General features: G+C 36.6%; 1 protein-coding gene across 2 annotated transcripts in view; it reads left to right on the top strand.

Moving 5' to 3' along the window:
- Positions 1-20,294, top strand: part of MDGA2 (MAM domain containing glycosylphosphatidylinositol anchor 2) — a 904,469-nt gene that overhangs the window by 819,293 nt on the left and 64,882 nt on the right. For both annotated transcript variants that reach the window (XM_072629633.1, XM_072629632.1), the window contains one exon: positions 391-549. In XM_072629633.1, coding sequence (XP_072485734.1) covers positions 391-549 — 159 coding nt within the window. The remainder of the gene's footprint in view (positions 1-390; positions 550-20,294) is intronic.

Raw genomic sequence — 20,294 nt, 5'->3', positions numbered from 1 at the left:
AGCAATATTCACTTGATATGAAAAACATAAATGCCATTTAATAATTTTCAACTCTACTTTAAACTTCAGTCCTGAAGTTGAAAAGTTTTGTACAGTCATTTTTCATTTGTGTCCAAATCTTCATGACTCCATTTGGGATTTTCTTGGCAAAGACACTAGAATGACTTGTCATTTCCTTCTCTGAATCATTTCAGAAATGAGGAAACTGAAGCAAAGAGGGTTAAGTGACTGCCCAGGTTCACACAGCTAATAAGTGTCTAAAGTCTGATTTGAACTCAGGGACAGTAGTATTCTTGACCCTAGACCTGGCACTCTATCCATTGTGCCATCTACCTTCTCAAAATTGAAATATCAGTATTCACATAATTAAACTTGTTTTTCATTTTTTAGGTTATTATATGTATATTGAGACCTCTCGGCCCAGATTAGAAGGAGAAAAGGCCAGATTACTCAGTCCTGTTTTCAGCATAGCCCCCAAAAATCCTTATGGAGCCACGAATACTGCGTATTGTTTCAGCTTCTTTTATCACATGTATGGACAACATATAGGTAAGACAACGAGAGCTACTATGTTTGTCTTAAAACAAAAATGAAAACAGAGTCTCATAAGATTACCAAACAAAATTAATTCTGGCCATGTTAGTTATCATTGATTTCTTTGATTGACAACTTTTATAATAATCAATCAGGAATTCAGTATTTCCTTTCTTCATCACTCAGTCTATAACCAAATTAAAAATCAAATGTTTCCCTCAAGAAGGATAACTCAGGAAAATCTCCAAAGGGTTGACTGCTAATGTCTATTTGGAGCAGATTTTAACTTATGTTTCTTATACAAGATGTTCGCCTAATTATGTGATACATTTGGATGAGAATGGAAGTTTTCATATTTGGAAACTTTATTTTAAAATAGCCAGATTGTAGTAATTGTAAAGACTACATTTTCTGGTTTGCAAAACTCATCTTATTTACAAATCCCAATGCAAAATATTTTGTCATGGATGGGATAGAGCTTTCAATAAATGCACTTATCAGTTCCAACTTGTTCACAGATAGCTGATTTTTTAAAGTTTTTAAAGGATCTTTGCTTTCATCATTGTGAGGCCTTCTTCTATTGTGTATTTGTTGTCCATGTTTTCCCATAATTCTTCTGTATGGTATATGATATCTACCCTATGCATCAGAGCCGCCTTTTTTTTATATTGTTTGCTTTGATATCTACCAAAGAATAATATACCACACACTTTGTCTATTAGTCTCATAAAGTGAATAAAAGCAATATTATGAGAAGCAGTAGTAGTATGATGGAGAGAAAACTTGATCGAGAATCAGATGACATATGATCAAGTCCCTACTCTGGCATGTAAAAGCAACATGATCTTGGGCATGTTACATATATCTTTCTTGAGCTTCTATTTCCCAAACATAAAGAAAAACAATGGATCTAATAACACTTGTACTACGTATTTGATTTTTGGTTTATTTTAGAGAACTAAATGAGCTGATGCTTAGGGGCTTTGGAAACTGTAATGTACTAAACTATACAAATATCAATTATTAGTGTTATTGCTTAAAGACATAACTAGTGAATTTGTTATTTTCATATTTATGTTAAGTATCTAACTAGTAAGTCAAAGTCACTAGAATGAGACTTTGAGATTTGGAGATATTTGTTTTAGATGCTGATAGGATTGTGTGTGCTAGATTAATAATGATTGATAGACTTTCTACTTTCTATATATGGAACATCCTAGGACCTTAGATTTTAATCCCTCAAAAATATGTTATCTAACCAACCTCAACCTTACCAAGGGAATACTGAACTTCTTCCATGTCAAACAAGTCCCTCCTTCCAACGTATCCATTTCTGTTGATCAGTAGTATCTTTTATGTCTCCAGGCTAAAGATCTAAGGGTCATTTTTGATCCTTATCTCACATAAGTAACAAGTTCCCAGACTATATTGATTCTCCCTCTTTAATATGTTTAACACCAGTTTCCTATTCAGATGGTCATTGTGACTGTCAGTTTTTATTAATTGCCTACAGTGTGCCAGACACTGTACTAGAGATGAACAAAAGAAAAAAGAGTTGCCTTCAAAGAGCTCATAATCTATTGGAGGAGATAGCATACAAACTATATAAAATAAGTTATATAAAGGATCTGTAAGAAAAAAACTTCAGCGAGAAGGCATTAGAATTAAGAGAGATTGGAATAGAATTCCTGCAAAATGTAGAATTTTAGCTAGTGTCCAAAGGAAGCCAGTGCATCCAGGAAGTAGAGATAAAGATATAGAGTATTCCAGATGATAGTGATGGACAGTAAAAATGAACGTCTTATTCAAGGAACAGCCAAAAGGCCAGTGTTACTGAATCAAAAAGTTAAAGAGAGCAGTAAAATTATGAAGACTGTGAGTGAGGGATCAAGGGTCTAGGTTATGAAGAGCTTTAAATGTCAAATATATCATTTTATTTTTGATCCTGAGGTGACAGTTAATCACTGGGGTTTATTAAATAGGAGAATGATAGATTTTTTTAAAGTGCAATAAACTGCATGTTAAGAAAAATCACTGAGAGCTGAATGGAGGACACCCTGGAACTTACAGGCTATTGTAATAATCCAAACATGAGTTCAAGAGTACCTGCAAAATGGTGATTAGTCTTGTAAGAAGAGGAGAAATATTGAAGAGATGTTGCAAAATTGAAATTGAAGGATTGGACAAGTTTAATGACAATAGTATAGAAGGAGTGATGAAGAATCTCAAATGAAGGTCCACAGTAAATTTGTTGTGGGTAAAATGAGCTCAGTTGTGTCAGAGCATAGTGCCTTGGGGAGAGAACAATAAACGGAATGTCATATAGGAAGAGAGGGGAGTAGTGAAAGACAAAGATGGACAGGTAAGGTAAGGGCATCAATTTCTAAAAGGAATTTAATTTAAAAATTCAACTGAAATAGTGGGAAATGGGAAATTATTGAATAAGGGTACAATGTTAGTTAATTGGTGATTGTGCAGAATAAATTAGAAAGGCAAAGCAGCAAATATAATTTGATTAGTGACATATATACCATAAGGAAAGAAGAGATGTGCTTGTTAATCATGGAGAAGAAGGAATTTGTCCTTATCAGGATAGTCATTGCCACTATAGAGCTATCATTCCTTAACTACATCAAAGGAAGCTTTAAATTATTTATGAGAAAAGAGAAAGAAAAGAAGTAGATTTTCTTGAGCTATCAACATCCTCTGGGTCCTCCAATACATTTAGAGGCAGAAGGAAATAATGGAGGAAACAAGTCTGATACAAATTAATCCTGTACTAAGACTCAGCAAAATGGAAACTATGGGAAAAATGGTTTTAGTTATATCAGGTCTTAACTGACCACTCTAAGCTCTTAAAAATCTTCTTTCAACCCTTTTGTACCTAGATGAACTAGGCTCTTTGAACGGGCATATAATCTCAGATTCACAATATAGAAAGTAACTTATTTGTACAGATTGAAATAAATTTGACACAATAAAAAAAAAACCTTGAACAAAAACTTTTAGCAATATGAGATTATAGTAATTTGCAATTATGTTAGGCAGTAGTATCTATTTTGTCAAATTACCTAGATTTAAAACTGGACATTCTGGACTTCAAAAATGGTACTTTAACAGCAACCATGTATTCACTTACTGATTAAGACATAATTAATAGCAGTAGAAAAACTGAATTCAAACTTTCAGTTTTTTAAAGTCTAAAACGTAAGTATCTTTCCAAAATATTCATGTCACTCTAAGATTCAGTGAAAAATAAACAACTCAAGTATGGCAAAAGAAAGAAGTGCGTATGAATGTCCATTTAAATAGCAGGCTTCTTTTTCCATCTTCTTTGGCTTAACTGTCTACTTTATAAGGTCTTCTGCTTTTGAGAAATATTGCCCCCTGGAAATTCTGTGTCAAAAGAGTTTATCCTTCATTATTGTCCACGAATTCTTCAGTTTGGTTGGTTTCAACTCAAAGATACTCATTTATGAATTAACATCTTGCTATCTTTAACTAGGGTATGAGTTGTTAACAGTGCCTGGACTGGGCCTTGTATCTAGGATGGATTAACACAGGTGCTTGTTCCTCCAGGTTCCAAGTCATTTGTGGAAGTTTCCTGTATGATGTTGCTTCAACTTCCTAGTGAAAAGACAATTTAACTTAGTGAAGCTTTGAAATCCGTAATCATATTGGTCTCCTACAGTACAAATCTTATGGAGATAATCTTATAAAAATCAGCACATAGGAACATCAAATAAGTCAACTTGTAATTCATCCAAAAGTTTGGAGGGTTTCAGTTTTCACATGCCATTTGTTCTTTCTACCTTTGACTGAACCCTGTACATTACATGGAAAATGCTATCTACGAGTTAAAAGAAGAACCTCAAGAGATTATAAAGTACTTGACTTTGTAAAATAAGTTCTTTGATCTCCTGATATTATCAGAGAGAGACTTCAAACAGAAAAAAAGAAAAGTAAAAGTTTCTTGACAGCTCTTTAAAGTAATTCGGGATGTGAAAACCTCAATACTATTCCAGCCTTTATAGATAATCACTATAAAATCCAAAGTTCCTATTTTCAGTCATTTATATGTATTAGCACTATTTATATTCAAATGGATCTGAAGATCAATAGTTTGCTTTGTCTCTTTCAATCCTGTTCTCTATTACTTCCACGATAAAATTATAAAAAATATCAGACTATATAACTTTACACAGTAGAATTTCTAAGGCTACTAATATAATTATAAATGTCATGAGACCTTCAAATATGTTCTTTCATCCAGATTCTTATTTATAAACTAACCCTCATTCTTCTGATATAGCGATCAGTTTGCATAATTTTGATTAGTACCAAAGCAGAACTGGCATTTCCTGTTCACTACATATATCTAATCTTCAATAAGGATTTTGTACAGAGAAAATCGATTAGTGAAGAAAAAAGAAATATAAAAATAAGTCGTTATATCCCAGCTACAATCATATCTATGGTTAAAATCAGTGAAATCATGCGAGTTTCTCTTCGATGATAAATTGAGACATGAATATAGACCCAGTAATTGTTTTCAGTAACTGAGGGAACATCTTTAAATTTATTTACTTTTACAGAGCAGAGATCCACTCCCATACTGGTGTAAATGACTCTTTACATGAGAATATATTGTATTTGTAGGAATCTTGAACAGTGACAACAACAACACAATAAAAATAATAATATTTATTATGATTGTTGTTATTTTTATAGTCTATATATAGTGCTTACTATATTCTAGGCACTGTGCTAAGTAAACATTTTACAAATATTATTTCATTTGATCCTCACAATCACTTTGGGATATAGGTGCTATTATTATCCTCATTTCATAATTGAGGAAACTGAAACAAACAGAGATTGTGACATATCCACAGTGACACCTCCAAGTGTTTGGGTAAAATACAATTAGGGGTTAAAATTTCTGCATGTTAAATAATTGGGTCAGGAATTCAGTTTCTAAACCATTCTTCTCAAGACCGAAATGCTATTCCTCTCTGGAATATCTTAGCCTTGAATGTAAAATAAGATATTTCCCTTAGATGGATCTTGATGACCATATACTCTGAAATAATGACTTTATCTAGACAAGAGTAAAATTTGACTGTTACCTTTATTCTATTTCTCTAAGAACAATCTTGGTTTTTCTTCCACTCACTGAAGGGAAGAGTTTTAACCTAAAGAAAATATTCTTTCTTAAAATTTCTCATTTTACTAAAAATGAGCTTTACATAACTGTCTGGGATACATTTTCCTCATTGCCTATTCAGTAAACTAATCACTTTTTCGTTGAAAGGTTGATGTCAAAGAAAGACCTGACAAGTACTTGGAGCTTGGTCTCAGTTTGGGTCCAGAAATAGGTAGGATTTTGTTGCTGAATTAAAACTTAAGTTTATTTCAAAATCTCATTCAAGAAGGTAGTTTGTTTTGGTTTTGTGAATATAGCAAGTACCAGTCGCTATCACAGATCTGAAACGTATCTTAGCTTTGATCTTGAGTCATCAAGGCCTATATATCATAGAGTTATATTGATGAATAAAATGGTTTATATTTTATTTCTACCTGTACCAGTTGTCTAACTGAGGTGAGTACAAAGCGGATTTCAATTAAAAATTGAAGTTCTTATGTTTTTGGCATATGACAACTTTGTCATGGCTCTGCTCTGAGGATACATTATCCTCATGTCATTCAGAAGAATGTGATACAGTAAGGGTATAATTTTATACATATTCACGTATATGTGTTAAATCAATAAGAAAAGCGATAGCAAGTCTGTGAAATGATTATTTCTAGTCACAAGGTTAGGAACATAAATATGGACAAGTAATGGTCACAAATTCAAAATGGGATTTTTTTTGCTTGCATTCCATTTCAGTAGCTCTGATATGCTTAATGATCATAATAAAGTTCATTATAAAACATTTGCAGTTCTGCTATGGTCATGAAAAGTTGCTATGAAAGGAAGAAGAAGGACATGGTTGTAACCCTATTTAAACCCTATTTCCTCAGATCTCAGTTCAACATCAAAGACTGAATTATCAAAGATGTATCAGAACATAATTGCTTTAACTATGATTTAAGGTTAATGAAAGGAATAGTTAATCATTTGGTAAAATTTGAGTACATTTGTAGAGTCAGTGATTTTCTACATTAGAAAATATTCCTGATCCCAAAGAAAATGTCCATCTTCTCATACATCCCAGGCATCTACATGTACTGGTAGTATGGCAGTATCTTTGAGTGCCTTGTGGCATTTCCCCTTAAATAGTGGAGTACCGGCTTAATAGCTCAAAGTTGTAAATTCACAGCAGCCAGATCAAAAAAGGAACCAACAACCTAATTATTATACTCATAACATTATAATCTAGGCATCTGTCAAATTGACATAATTTCTTAAATAATCATTTTCCCAAATCACAATATAATAATAATGATGACGATGATGATGATGATGATGATGATAATGATGAATATTTATGAAGTGCTTGCTATGTGCCAGGTTTTTGGTAGTGTTTTAAAATTATGTCACTTAGCATTATAAACATAATAATAATATAAAACAATAACTCAGATGTAGAACATGAACATAAAAGTTTTTTTCTGTCAAATGATAACCCAGTCAAATGCATTTCTTCAATATCGTTAATGAAAAAAATATATTTCACTCATATCAATTTAGGCATTCTAAACTAGTTGAATTCAGAGAAAGTCGAGTAGCATATATAGTTACGAAGGCAGGCAAAGTCATTTACCATTCAGGACAGAAGTGAGTCATTCTGTGAATAACAATTTTCCTAAGCAATTTATCAAAACCCATATAATCTTAACTTTAAGATGTTTAATATGAAAACCATTCTCAGTGATCTCAATATGCCTTAACTGTGATAGAAATATTGAATCTTGATGGGTCTTTATAAAATACCTTTCATTTACTGCTCAAAAAAGATTATGTGTTGAAACCCGCATTTTCTGGAAATAAAGCTATCACTGTTTCTCTCTGAGTTAAACAAGGGCATAATATCACTTCTTGTTCTAATGTTCAAATTTGAGAGCAATGAGCTGCTGCCATGGGATTTCATCTTTATAGATTCAGGCATTAAAAACTCCTCATCTCATTCACCTTAAAGAAGATAACGTGTGGTCTCTGTCTGGCGCCTATAGTTCATTTAGTTTTCAATTTCTCCCCAAGTCTATTAAATTGTGCTGCGAAGTCTCTGCACTGTGTCCATTAGATTATGTACTCAGTAGTCATTGTTTAATTAACTCATTAAGTTTATGTTTAACTTCTTTTATTACCGGAAAAGTTTCTTTATAGTATAAGTCAACCCACCTTCTGCTTTCCCAGTAAGGAAATCACATTCTAAGGCATACTAATCGAGTAAGCCTGGGACTACCTTATCACAAGTAAGAGGTTTAAAATCTGCTCATCACTGTTAATATCATCTCCTGTCCAATGACTCTGATTTCTGTGAAATATAATGTAACTTCTGAGTCAGAGATTGCATGTCTTTTCTTAAGGACCCACAGATATCTAGTTATGGACTAGCAGTTTCCAGCCCCTTCAAGAGATCTCCCCTCATTTGTGCAGTTAATTACCAAACTGGTAATTAACTAGTTGCCCTTCAACTTCCAGTGCTTTGTCCTTAAAAGCCAAGGGCTCTCTATATAGAAGCTAAACACTCCTAGTCAATTTGCTTTTTTCTTTATTGGGTTGTTAGTTCAACTTCTGCAAAATAGTAAACAATAGCCAGGAATGCTCTACTTGATACATATCAGGCACTGCCAACTCTCACTGAGCCAACTGTTCCACATCACTGGGAAACTGCTTTCTGTTCGACTGAGAGGATTACTCAAACACAACCAAAACAATTTTAGCAACTCAGCACCTAGGAAGTGTCTGGCCATCACATCATCCTGACCTTTGGATTTGGGTTTCAGTTTGATTTTGGGATGAAATGAAGCATTTGTGAGTCAGTGATCAACAGAGATTTACATTGTGCAGACACAGTAAGGATATGTAGCAAAAATACAGTGGAACTTTTCTTTAGCTTAGCTATATGATTCCCTGATTCTTTACAGAAACTTGTCTAACCAGAAAATTTACAGGATATGGTGACTCATATGTTCTTATATGCTCACCAAGTATCAGGGCAACATTTTATACCCCTAGACCAGAAAGCTGTATTAGTGAAGTGGGAGCTAATCAGGTTGCGTAGAAAGTAAAAGCTATTTTAGAGAAGTTAGGGAAACTTCATCAGGAAACTAATGGTCCTATCACAAGGGCTAAGATTGGGATTATTGTGTCATGTCAACTTGGATAAAAAAAAATCACAACATTTTTTTAAAATTACCTAGAGATCTGATTTTATTTGTGTAAAAAGTATTTTGTAGTTTTATTCATATAGGTCCTTCGTTTGTTTGGCAAGTAGACTCCAAAAAATTTTATACTGCCTACTGTAACTTTAAATGAGGTTTCTCTTTCTATCTCTTGCTGTGGGGCTTTGTTAGTAATATATAGAAATGCAGGTGTTTTATGTGGGTGTATTTTGTATCCTACAACTTTGCCAAAGTAGTTTATTATTTCAAGTAGTTTTTCAATTGATTCTCTAGAATTCTCAAAATACATCATCATATCATCTGCACAGAGTGATAACTTAGTTTCTTCTTGGCCTATACTTATTCCTTCAACTTCTTTTTCTTCTCTTATTGCTAAAGCCAATATGTCAAGTACCACATTGAATGACAGTGGTGATAATGTACATCCTTGTTTCACCCCTGATCTTATTGGAAATGCATCTAGCTTATCCCCCTTACAGAGAATGCTTGGTGATGGTTTAGGTATATACTTATTTTTTTAAGGAAGGTTCTATTTATTCTTATGCTGCTCGGTGTTTTCAACAGGAATGGATGTTGTATTTTGTCAAAAGCTTTTTCTGCATCTATTGAGATAATCATGTGACTTTTGTTACTTTTGTTGTTGATATGACCAAGAATGCTGACAATTTTCTTAATATTGAACTAATCCTGAATTCCGGGTAAAAACTGTACCTGCAAAGTGTATTATTCTCATTATAAACTGCTGCAATCTTTTTGCCAATATCTCAGTTAAAATTTCAGCATCTATGTTCATTAGGGAAATGTGTCTGTAATATTCTTTTTCCGTTTTGACTTTTCCTAGTTTAGGTATCAGAACAATATTTGTATCACAAAAAGAATTTGGTAGGATTCCTTCTTGAACGATTTTCTTAAATAGTCTATATAATATTGGAATTAACTGGTCTTTAAATATTTGATATAATTTACTTGCAAATCTATCTGGCCCTGGAGATTTTTTTCCTAGAAAACTCATTCATGACTTGTTCAATTTATTTTTCTGAGATCAAGTTATTTAAATATCTTACTTCCTCTTCTGTTAATTTGGGCAATTTATGTTTTTTAAATATTCATTCATTTCACTCAGATTGTCAAATTTATGGACATACAGCTGGGCAAAGTAATTTCTAATTATTAATTTTATTTTCTGTTCCTTGGAGGGGAGATCACCCTTTTCACATTTGATAGTGGTAATTTGGTTTTCTTCTTCCTTTTTTAAAAATCAAGATTGACCAATGTCAATTTTATTGTATTTTTTCATAAAACCAACACTTAGTTCAATAGTTTTCTTAATTTCAATTTTATTAATCTCTCCTTTGATTTTCAGTATTTCTAATCTGGTATTGAATTGGGGACTTTCAATTTGTTCTTTTTCTAGATTTTTCAACTGCATATCCAATTCATCAATCTCCTCTTTCCCTATTTTATCCAAGTAAGAATTCAACGATATAAAACTTGCCCTAAGAACTGCTTTCACTGTATCCCATAAGTTTTGATGGGTCTTCTCATTGCCATCTTTCTCTTGAATGAAGTTATTGATTGTTTCAATGATTTGTTGTTTAACCCACTCATTCTTTACAATTAGATTACTTGGTTTCCAATTAATTTTTTGTCTATCGTTCCATGGACCTATATTACACATGATTTGTATTGCATCATGAACTGAAAAAGATATCTTAATTTATTTTGCCTTTCTCCTCTAGACTGTGAGTTTTTCATGCGATAGTACATAGTCAGTTATTCTTTGGTGCCATGTACTCCTGAGAAAAACGTATATTCCTTTCTATCCTTATTCAGTTTTCTCCAGAGGTCTGTCATATCTACCAATGCAGAGTTCAATTCACCACCTTAACTTCTTTCTTGTTTATTTTGAGGTTATATTTATCAAGTTCGGAGAGGGGGAGGTTGAGGTCCCTCACTGGTATAGCTGTACTATGGTTTTCTTCCTGTAACTCCCTTAACTTCTCCTCTAAGATTTTGGATGCCACACCACTTGATGTATATACGTTTATTAATTATATTATTTTATTGTCTATGGTACCTTTTAGCAGAATATAGTTTCCTTCATTATCTCTTTTGATTAAATCTTTCAGTTTTCCTTTGTCTGGGTTTAAGGTTGCTAGCCCTGCTTTTTTTTTATATCAGCTGAAGCATAATATATTCTATTCCAACATTTACCCTTTGTGTATCCCCCTGTTTCAAAAGTGTTTCTTGTAAACAAAATATTGCAGGATTATGATTTTTAATCCGTTCTGTTATCCACCTTCATTTTATGGGAGAGTTCATCCCATTCCCATTCATAGTTATGATTACTATCTGTGTCTTTCCACTGTATAATTCTCCCCCCATTTTTGGTTTTATTTCTACCTTCTCCTACTCAAAGGAATTTTGCTTTGACCACTGCCTCCCTCACTCTTCCCTCCCTTCCATCAACCCTCTTTCTTTTATTTCCCTTTCCCTTTGTTACTTCTTCCTCTCCTTTTTAACCTCGCCCCCTTTTCTTTCCCTTTTCCCCTCCTACTGCCTGTAGGGCAACTTAGATTTCTATACTTAACTGAGAATGTTATTCCCTCCTTGAACCAAATTCAGTGAGATAAAGCTCAAACATTGTTAATCTCTCTCCCTTCTTTCCCACTACTATAAGATATTTTTGTCCTTCTTTCTGTGATGTAATTTACCTTTTTCTGCATCCACCTTTCCTCTTCTCCTGTTACAATCATTTCTTATGCTGTCATTACCTTTATATTATCACATAAGTTAATTTATACCCACCCCCCTCTATCTAAGTATATCACTTTTAATGTCATTATAAACAAACAATTATCAATATTAAGAAGTATGATACTTCTTGCCCATATTGAAAAACAAGATTTGTTTCCCTCTCTTTACCTTTTTATACCTCTCTTGAGTCTCATATTTGAAGATCAAATATTCTATTGAGCTGTGGTCTTTTCCTCTGGAAGGTCAAAAAATCCCTTATTTCATTTAATGTCCTTCTTCTTGACTGAAAGATTTTGCTTAGTTTTGCTAGGTGATTGATCCTTCGTTGTAGTCCAAGCTCCTTTGCCTTACAGAATCTCATATTCCAGTCCCTCTGCTCTTTCATTGTAGAAACTGGAAAGTGCTGTGTGATTCTGGCTGTAGTTACTCTATGTTTTATTTATTTATTTATTTATTTATTTATTTATTTATTTATTTATTTATTTATTTATTTATTTATTTATTTATTCATTCATTCATTCATTCATTTATTTATTCATTTATTTATTTATTTTTGCTGCTTGGAGTATTTTTTCATTAAATTGATAATTCTGGGATTTTGCAACAATGTTCCTTGACATTTTCAATTCGTGATCTCTTTCAGGAGGTGATCGGTGGATTCTTTAAATGACTGTTTTGCCTTCTTTATCTAGGACTTCAAGACAGTTTTTCTTGATCATTTCTTGGAAGATATTTTCCAGGCTATCTTTTCATCATGACTTTCTGGTAGACCAATAATCCTTAGATTTTTTCTCTCCTTTATCTATTTTCCAGGTCAGTTTTTTTGTCCAGTGAGATATTGTACATTTTCTTCTTTTTTTATTCTTTAGATTTTTTTTGACTAATTCTTGATGTCTCATATAGTCATTAGCTTCTAATTACTCAATTCTAATTTTTTAATAAATTGCTTTCTTTGGTTACCTTTCCTACTTCCTTTTTCATTTGACCAATTCTACTTTGAAAGTCTACCTGCCAAAAACCTCAGAGACTATATGAACAAAATTAGAAAACACTTTCACACAAATGAAGGCATACCCAAATATTTGGAAAAACATCAGTTGCTTATGGGTAGACCTAGTTACCATGATAAAAATGACAATTCTACCCAAATTAATGTACTTATTCAGTGCCATAGTAATCAAACCACCAGAAAATTATTTTCTAGAACTAGAAAAATAATGTCAAAATTCATCTGGAATAACAAAAGGTCCAGAATACCATGGGAGTTGATGAAAAACAATGCAAGGGAATGTGACCCAGCCATACTAAATCTCAAATAGTATTATAAAGTGGCAATCATGAAAGCCACTTGGTACTGGCTAAGAAATAGAGGAGTAAATCAGTGGAGTAGGTTGGGTATACAAGGCACACTAGTCAATGATTATAGGAGTCTACTGATTGATAAAACCAAGAACTCCAGTTTCTGGGATAAGAACTCACTGTGTAATTCAAAACTACTAGAGAAACTGGGCATAGACCAATGCAAAACAGAGCATAAAAAATAAAGTACAAAACGGGGCCCAATCAAGGTATAAAAGCTGATACTATGGACATATTAGAGGATGAAGGAATAGTCTGTTAGATTTGTGGATACTGGAGAAACTTATGACCAACCAAGAGATAGAGAACATTATGAAATGCAAAATGGATAATTTTGATGACATTAAATTGAAAGGTTTTTGCACAAACAAAGCTAATGCAACCAATATTAGGAAGATAGTAGAAAACTGGGAAAGAACTTTTACAAGTGTCATGTGTGATAAAGCCCTCATTTCTAAATTATATAGAGAACTGAGTCAAATTCACAAGAATACAAGTCATTCCCTGCCAGGCCTAGAGGCCTGTGTGGGCTACCCGAGTCTTCTTACCTCACCTCTGAGGTCTTCGGTTGGCCAAAACCAGATGCTCATATGAGAGAAAGGACGTTCCAGAGTCGAACAAGGGTTGAGCTTTATTTCAGGGTCTAGTTACAAGTGCAGGGGGCTCTTCTTTAGGAGGAAGAGGGGGAGATTTCCTAAGGAGGCTAGGATCTTAAGGGATTGGAAGTAGAAGTACAAGCGGGGAGAGAGGGGGAGGGGAGAGAGGAAAGAAGAGAACAGAGCCTACTGTCCTCTTGGCTCCTCACGTGCTAAGAGAGCTTTCAGGCTTCCTCAATCCTACTTAACCTTCAGCCACACAGTTTGCATCTGAATACCGTGCTGTTAGATAACAATAGTGTGCCCAGATCCGGGACGACCTCGAGGGCAGGGAGACTCCACCCATCACGTATCTCCCGGGGAGAGGCGGAAATACCCGAGCTAGCCGAGCTAGCTCAGTCTGACCTTCTCGAATCCCCGCTGTTCATGGAGGGCCTCGTAAGACTCTAAGATTTAGAAGTCCCACTTTTACCCGCCCGAGACTGTCCACACGGAATTGAGCTTCCAATCCCAACATCTCCCCTTCTTTGTTATGCGCGGAACGCACCTGGCTCTAGAGCAAACAGTGGCTGGAGGCTGAGTGGATTAGGAAGGCCTTTAGCATATGAGTACCCTACAACAAGACTTCATTCACACAGAAATCTGCATCTAGCACAACTGACAAAGGGAGGCATCAAATAAAACAAAGATGAAACTAAATGGCTAAGTTACAACAGGGGAAGTGCAATCAACTAATCCCAAAGCATATTTTAAGAGGAGCAGCTGGTGTAGGCGCCTTACACGTCACCACCCCCCTTAATCTTGCAAATGGATCTATACAGGTGGAAAATTGGTCACCTCCTCCCCCCAAGTGTCTGAGTTTGTGATATCAAAGTCCTCCTTCAGCCGGTGGAAAGAGATGCCTAGATGGGAAGCTGTCAGCAGCAGTGTCTGCGGTTGCGATGAGTGCTGCCTCCTCTCTGGGCAGCAAGGTTAAAGCTGTTAGCAGCAGGCTCAGGTGGTGTATGATCCTTCTCCGGGGTCTCTGGGCTCTCCGAGGTCTCCACCTCCTGCGTCTCCGCCATCTCCGACATCGGTTCCCACCTACGGATCCTTCTAATGGGAATCCACGCATCACCTTTTCCTGTGGAGACACAAACATACCCTCGACCCCATATTAGTATCTTAAAATGTCTCATAGCTGGAGTAGTATGTGAGTTCCTTGAGACAGCTGTATCAAGCTCTGATTGTATTAGGCCTCTTTTTCTTAGCTCTGATTGTATTAGGCCATCTCTATCTCCCCTTCTTTGTTTAGTGAGGATCGCCTTTAAGGTAAAATTGATAAGAATGCATAGTGGCTGTTTATTTTGGTATAGCTGCTGCCAGGTACTTACAAATGCTTGATTAACATCTGTAAGGAACCTGAATTTCCCTGATTTTTTCTTTATAACAAACACAGGAGCATTCCAGGGTGCTAATTGCTCCTTAACCAGTATTTGTAATGCCTGGAGTTTTTCTGGAGTCAGGGGCCATTGCTCCACCCAAATCGGGGTGTCTGACTTCCAATTCAAGGGTGGGGACTCCAGAGCAACAGCAATGGCCCTTACTAAAAATTTGATGACCTCATCCCGAGGCAGCTGATAGCCATTCCAGCAATCAAGACATAATCGGAGGCTGAGTACTGTAATTGATTTCCTGTAGCCTCAAACTGCCCTGTTCCTGTAAATTGCTGATAAGCCTGGGGGGCCTGAGCCCCTAGCCCACTGGTAGTGCTCTTTACCCTCTGAGAAAATTCTGATACCCAAATCACATTCTGCCCAGGGGTAAGGCAGGCTCTAGCTAAGCTCTTCCAGTCATTAGGAGTCAGAACGAACTGACCACTGAGAGTTTCAAGCATGGCTATGACAAAGGGTGAATTAGGGCCATGCTTGGTACAAGCCTCTTTAAGAGTCGCCACTCTCTTCCACTCTATGGGTATGTGGCTCCTTCGAACGCCACCAGGGACACTGGAGTCCGCTATTTCTAGCACAGGAAATGTCCCTACATCTTCTCCATTCTCTATAGCCTTTCTTATTCCTTATTCCAAACTGGACTGTGGCCCTGAACTGTCTGACCAATGGAGCAGGTTATAAGGAGGCGCAGAGGGAAGGCACGGCGTATTCTCCCCTGCCTCGCCTTTTCCATCCGCTAGATGGAGCTCCGAGTCTATTTTTTCTTTACGCTCCTTAACTTTCCGCTTAACTTTCTGCTTGCCTGGACTCTCTGTCCCTCCCGTGTTCTCCCCTCCCCTCTCTCCACTTCCACTCTCATTCCAATCCCGCCCTGGCCTCTCCGGCCCTTCCAAAAGGCTCTTAATCTGCTTGAGCCAAGGAGAAACTTTCCAAATCCTTTTACAAAATTCTCGGAGGTCATCTAACTCTATTGTGACCCCCGCTTTCCTGCATTCTCTGTGAAGTTTCTCAGCCCAGACCTCCTGTTCCTCTGGCTTTATTACTGGTAATAGATTCCCCATCTCTGCCCTTTTCCCATGGGCGTGGGAAGCTTCTCTCACTCTTTCTCTCCTTCCGAATCTAGGATTCGGGACTCGCTTCTTTTACAACCCCTTCCAGGTGTTCCCCAAAAACACCCAGGATATCTGTGCTCCTGTCCCTGTTTGGAGACGCCAACTGCCAGGCCTAGAGGCCTGTGTGGGCTACCCGAGTCTTCTTACCTCACCTCCGAGGTCTTCGGTTGGCCAAAACCAGATGCTCATATGAGAGAAAGGACGTTCCAGAGTCGAACAAGGGTTGAGCTTTATTTCAGGGTCTAGGTTACAAGTGCAGGGGGTCTTCCTTAGGAGGAAGAGGGGGAGATTTCCTAAGGAGGCTAAGATTTTAAGGGATTGGAAGTAGAAGTACAAGCGGGGAGAGAGGGGGAGGGGAGAGAGGAAAGAAGAGAACAGAGCCTACTGTCCTCTTGGCTCCTCACGTGCTAAGAGAGCTTTCAGGCTTCCTCAATCCTACTTAACCTTCAGCCGCATAGTTTTGCATCTGAATACCGTGCTGTTAGATAACAATAGTGTGCCCAGATCCGGGACGACCTCGAGGGCAGGGAGACTCCACCCATCACGTATCTCCCGGGGAGAGGCGGAAATACCCGAGCTAGCCGAGCTAGCTCAGTCTGACCTTCTCGAATCCCCGCTGTTCATGGAGGGCCTCGTAAGACTCTAAGATTTAGAAGTCCCACTTTTACCCGCCCGAGACTGTCCACACGGAATTGAGCTTCCAATCCCAACAATTCCCCAATTGATAAATGGTGAAAGGATATGAACAGGTAATCTTCAGAGGAAGAAATTAAAAATATCTATAGATATGTTAAAAATGCTCTAAATAATAATGGATTACAGAGATGCAAATCAAAACAACTCTGAGATACCACATCACACATATCAGATTGGTGAACATGACAAAACAGGAAATGTTAAATGTTTGAGAAGATGTGGGAGAATTGGAACACTAATTCTTTGTTAGTGGAGCTATGAGCTGATCCAGTCATTCTGGAGAGCAATTTGGTACTATGCCCAAAGTGTTATAAAATATGCATACCCTTTGAATCAGCAATAACACTTTTAGAACTGTGTCCCAAAGAGATCATAAAAATGGGGAAAAGACCTACATAAACAAAAATATTTATAACATCTCTGATTGTGCTGGCCAAGAACTGGAAATGGGAAATGGAGTGAATGTCCATCAATTGAGAAATGGCTGAACAATGTGTAGTATATGAATGCTATGGATCTATTGTGCTCTAAGAAATGATGAACAGTTGGACTTCAGAAAAGCTTGGAGTTATATGAACTTTTGCTGAGCAACATGAGCAGACTGAGGAGAATATTATATACAGTAATAGCTACATTGTACGAGGATTGTTTCAGATAGACTTAATTCTTTACGGCAATGTAAAGATCTGAAACATTTCCAAAGGTCAGTTAATGCAAAATGCCATCCACATTCAGAGAAAGAACTACAGAATTGGAACCCAGAATCAAGTAGAGTATTTTCTCTTTTATTATGTTTTGTTTTTTTCTTGTTGTTTCTCCCATTAGTTTTAATTCTTCTATGCAAATGTGAAAATGTGTTTAATAAGAATATATGTGTAGAACCCATATAAGATTGCATTCCATCTTGGGGAGAGGGGAGGAGAAATAATAAATAAATGGAAGTTATTGTTGAAAATATATCAGTTAATAGAACAAAATCACAAGATCTATATTCCTGCTGTTTTAGGAAATCAAAGACTTTTATATTCTCTAACTTCCTTTAACCTTCTATGGAGTACAATTAAATTCCTACAGCCTTCAAAGCTGTGATTCTTTCCCTACATTGACCCAATACTCCGCTGTCCTTCAGTATTATTTCCACAATCTTTCATATATTTATTTGCCAGTTATATCCTAAGGCTATATTCAGAATTAGCTTTCTTTAAAAAAAAAATGAGATTCATTAAGTAAAAAAATATTTCTCCTTGATCAAAAATTAAATTTCAGAGTTTGCAGACAGTTTCTTACCTTGTCAGGGAAAAACAAGTCGAATTTAGGTGTATAAGAGCTTTAAAATGCATAATTTATTTCAATTACTTTTAGAGAACATTTCTTCCAATTCACCTTGACAATTAAATTCTGTCATATAATTCACAGAAGAGATAAAGTAAGACAAAGCATTCTCCTAAAACTAAATATTGATTATTTTAAAATTCTTTCCTTTCTAAATTAAACAACTTGCTACCTTTTTAAGCTATTGAAAAGTTATAAGTTGCACTTAGTTCTTAACCACCAGAAATAGAACTTGATGTTTCTTCAGGAAAACTACAAGCTGCAAAAAAAAGAAAAGAAAACAAAGCAAACAAGAAACCTATATCCTTTCTCCCCCTTTTTGTATGCTTTTTGGAATTACTGATGATAAAAAAAATTAAATGAACTTCAGTTCTGTTTAAATACTATGGGTTTGGGGGGCAGAGCCAAGAAGGTGGAGTAAAACTAGATACTTCCTTAAGTTGTCCCACAAACCCCTTCCAATACCTGTAATAATTGACTCTAAACACATTTGAGAATTACAGAAACCACAAAACGATGGAGTGAAACAAATCTCTAGCCCAAGACAGCCTGGAAGAATTAAATAAATTAAAATAAGCATCTATTGCACCAGGTGTGGAGCAGAGCTCATTATAACCTGGGCTGCACTGGCACAGGGCTTGACCAGGCCTCAAGACATTGCATCACTGGAAAATGTGGCAGTCTCTAGATTTTTTGGCCGACAAATGCCAAAGACAGCTTAGAAGCTCAGTGGGGAAATTCTGTCGTACCTAGGTGGGAGAGCAACAAGGTCTGGACCCTACTCCTGGGGTGTTGGAAGGACTGTCAGAGGTGGCAGTGACTGCATCAGCAGCACCCACTGTTTCTGGAGTTCTAGGCCCACAGATTGTGGAGGCATTGGGCTCAGAGGGGGATTGCAGGGATATCTTTGCTGGTGCTAAGGAGGGATTCTCTTGCTTTGCCATGCTTGGATCTTGGTCATAGTCTTTGGGAGAGAAGGAGTTCTAGTATGGTGAAACTTGTGTCAGTGGTGTAGAGGGAATAATCCTCATACTTTGAAGGAAGAGAAGAGTGCTTGTGGTCACTCATAGTCAACACCACAGACAGGAGAGGAGTATATACCTCTCCTTTGATCATACAACCTTGGAAGAACTTAAAATTTGTACCCTAAAAGCATCTCTGAAAACAGTTGCACAAAGCTCATAAAGCTTGGGACAGTACACCCCCATCCCAAGCCCCCACTGGAAGCAGAGACTTACCTTGACCACGACCTCAAAACCCAAGTATTCGTTGGGAAAATGAACAAACAGCAGAAAATAAAATCTTACTATAGATTCTTACTTTGATGATAAGGATGATCAAAATGTACAATCAGAAGAAGAAAACAAAATCAAAGCACCTACATGCAAAGCCTCTTAGAAAACACAGGAATTGGTTTCAGGCCATGGAAGAGTTCAAAAGGGATATTGAAAATCAAGTAAGAGAAGCAGAGGAAAAATTGGGAAGACAAATGAGAGTGATGCAAGACAAACATGAAAAACAAGTTAGCAGCTTTCTAAAGGAGTTCCCCAAAATACTCAAGAAAATAACACCTTAAAAATAGATTAGACAGTGGAGCTAAGATGGCAGATTAAAAGCCGGGACTTCCTTGAATTCTCCCCCAAAGCCCATCAAACCTGTAAAAAGTAACTCTAAACAAATTCTAGAGGTACAGAAAAAGAAAAAAAATGTAGGGTTAAACAAATCCCCAGCCCTAGACAACCTGGAAAATCTACAGGAAGAATATTTCACACAAGGAAGGGAGCAAGGCACAGTCCAGAAAGCCACACCAGCACAGACAGACTGGAGCTAGCCTCAAGGGACAGAATCATTGGCAACTTTGCCATTTTCCAGACTTCTAACCAAGAAATGCCAAAAAGGTCAGTGGCAAAACTGTAGGACCTGGACAAAAGAGGAATATGCCATCTGGCCAGTCTGGAACCAGCCCCAGGACAGTGGGGGGCATGGTGGTGGTGGCTCGCAGTGATGGCAGCAGCAGCAGCAGTGGCTGAAGCTGCTTCCAGAGCTCTGGGCCTACGGACAATGGGAGATTGAGCAACTGGTATAAAATCCCTAAAGCCTGGGACAGTACACCCACCCCCACC

The sequence above is a fragment of the Notamacropus eugenii genome, chromosome 1 (assembly GCF_028372415.1).
Source record: "Notamacropus eugenii isolate mMacEug1 chromosome 1, mMacEug1.pri_v2, whole genome shotgun sequence".
NCBI classification, from domain to species: Eukaryota; Metazoa; Chordata; class Mammalia; order Diprotodontia; family Macropodidae; genus Notamacropus; species Notamacropus eugenii.
Note: the sequence above shows the minus strand (reverse complement) of the source record. Positions and strands in the feature narration are given on the sequence as shown.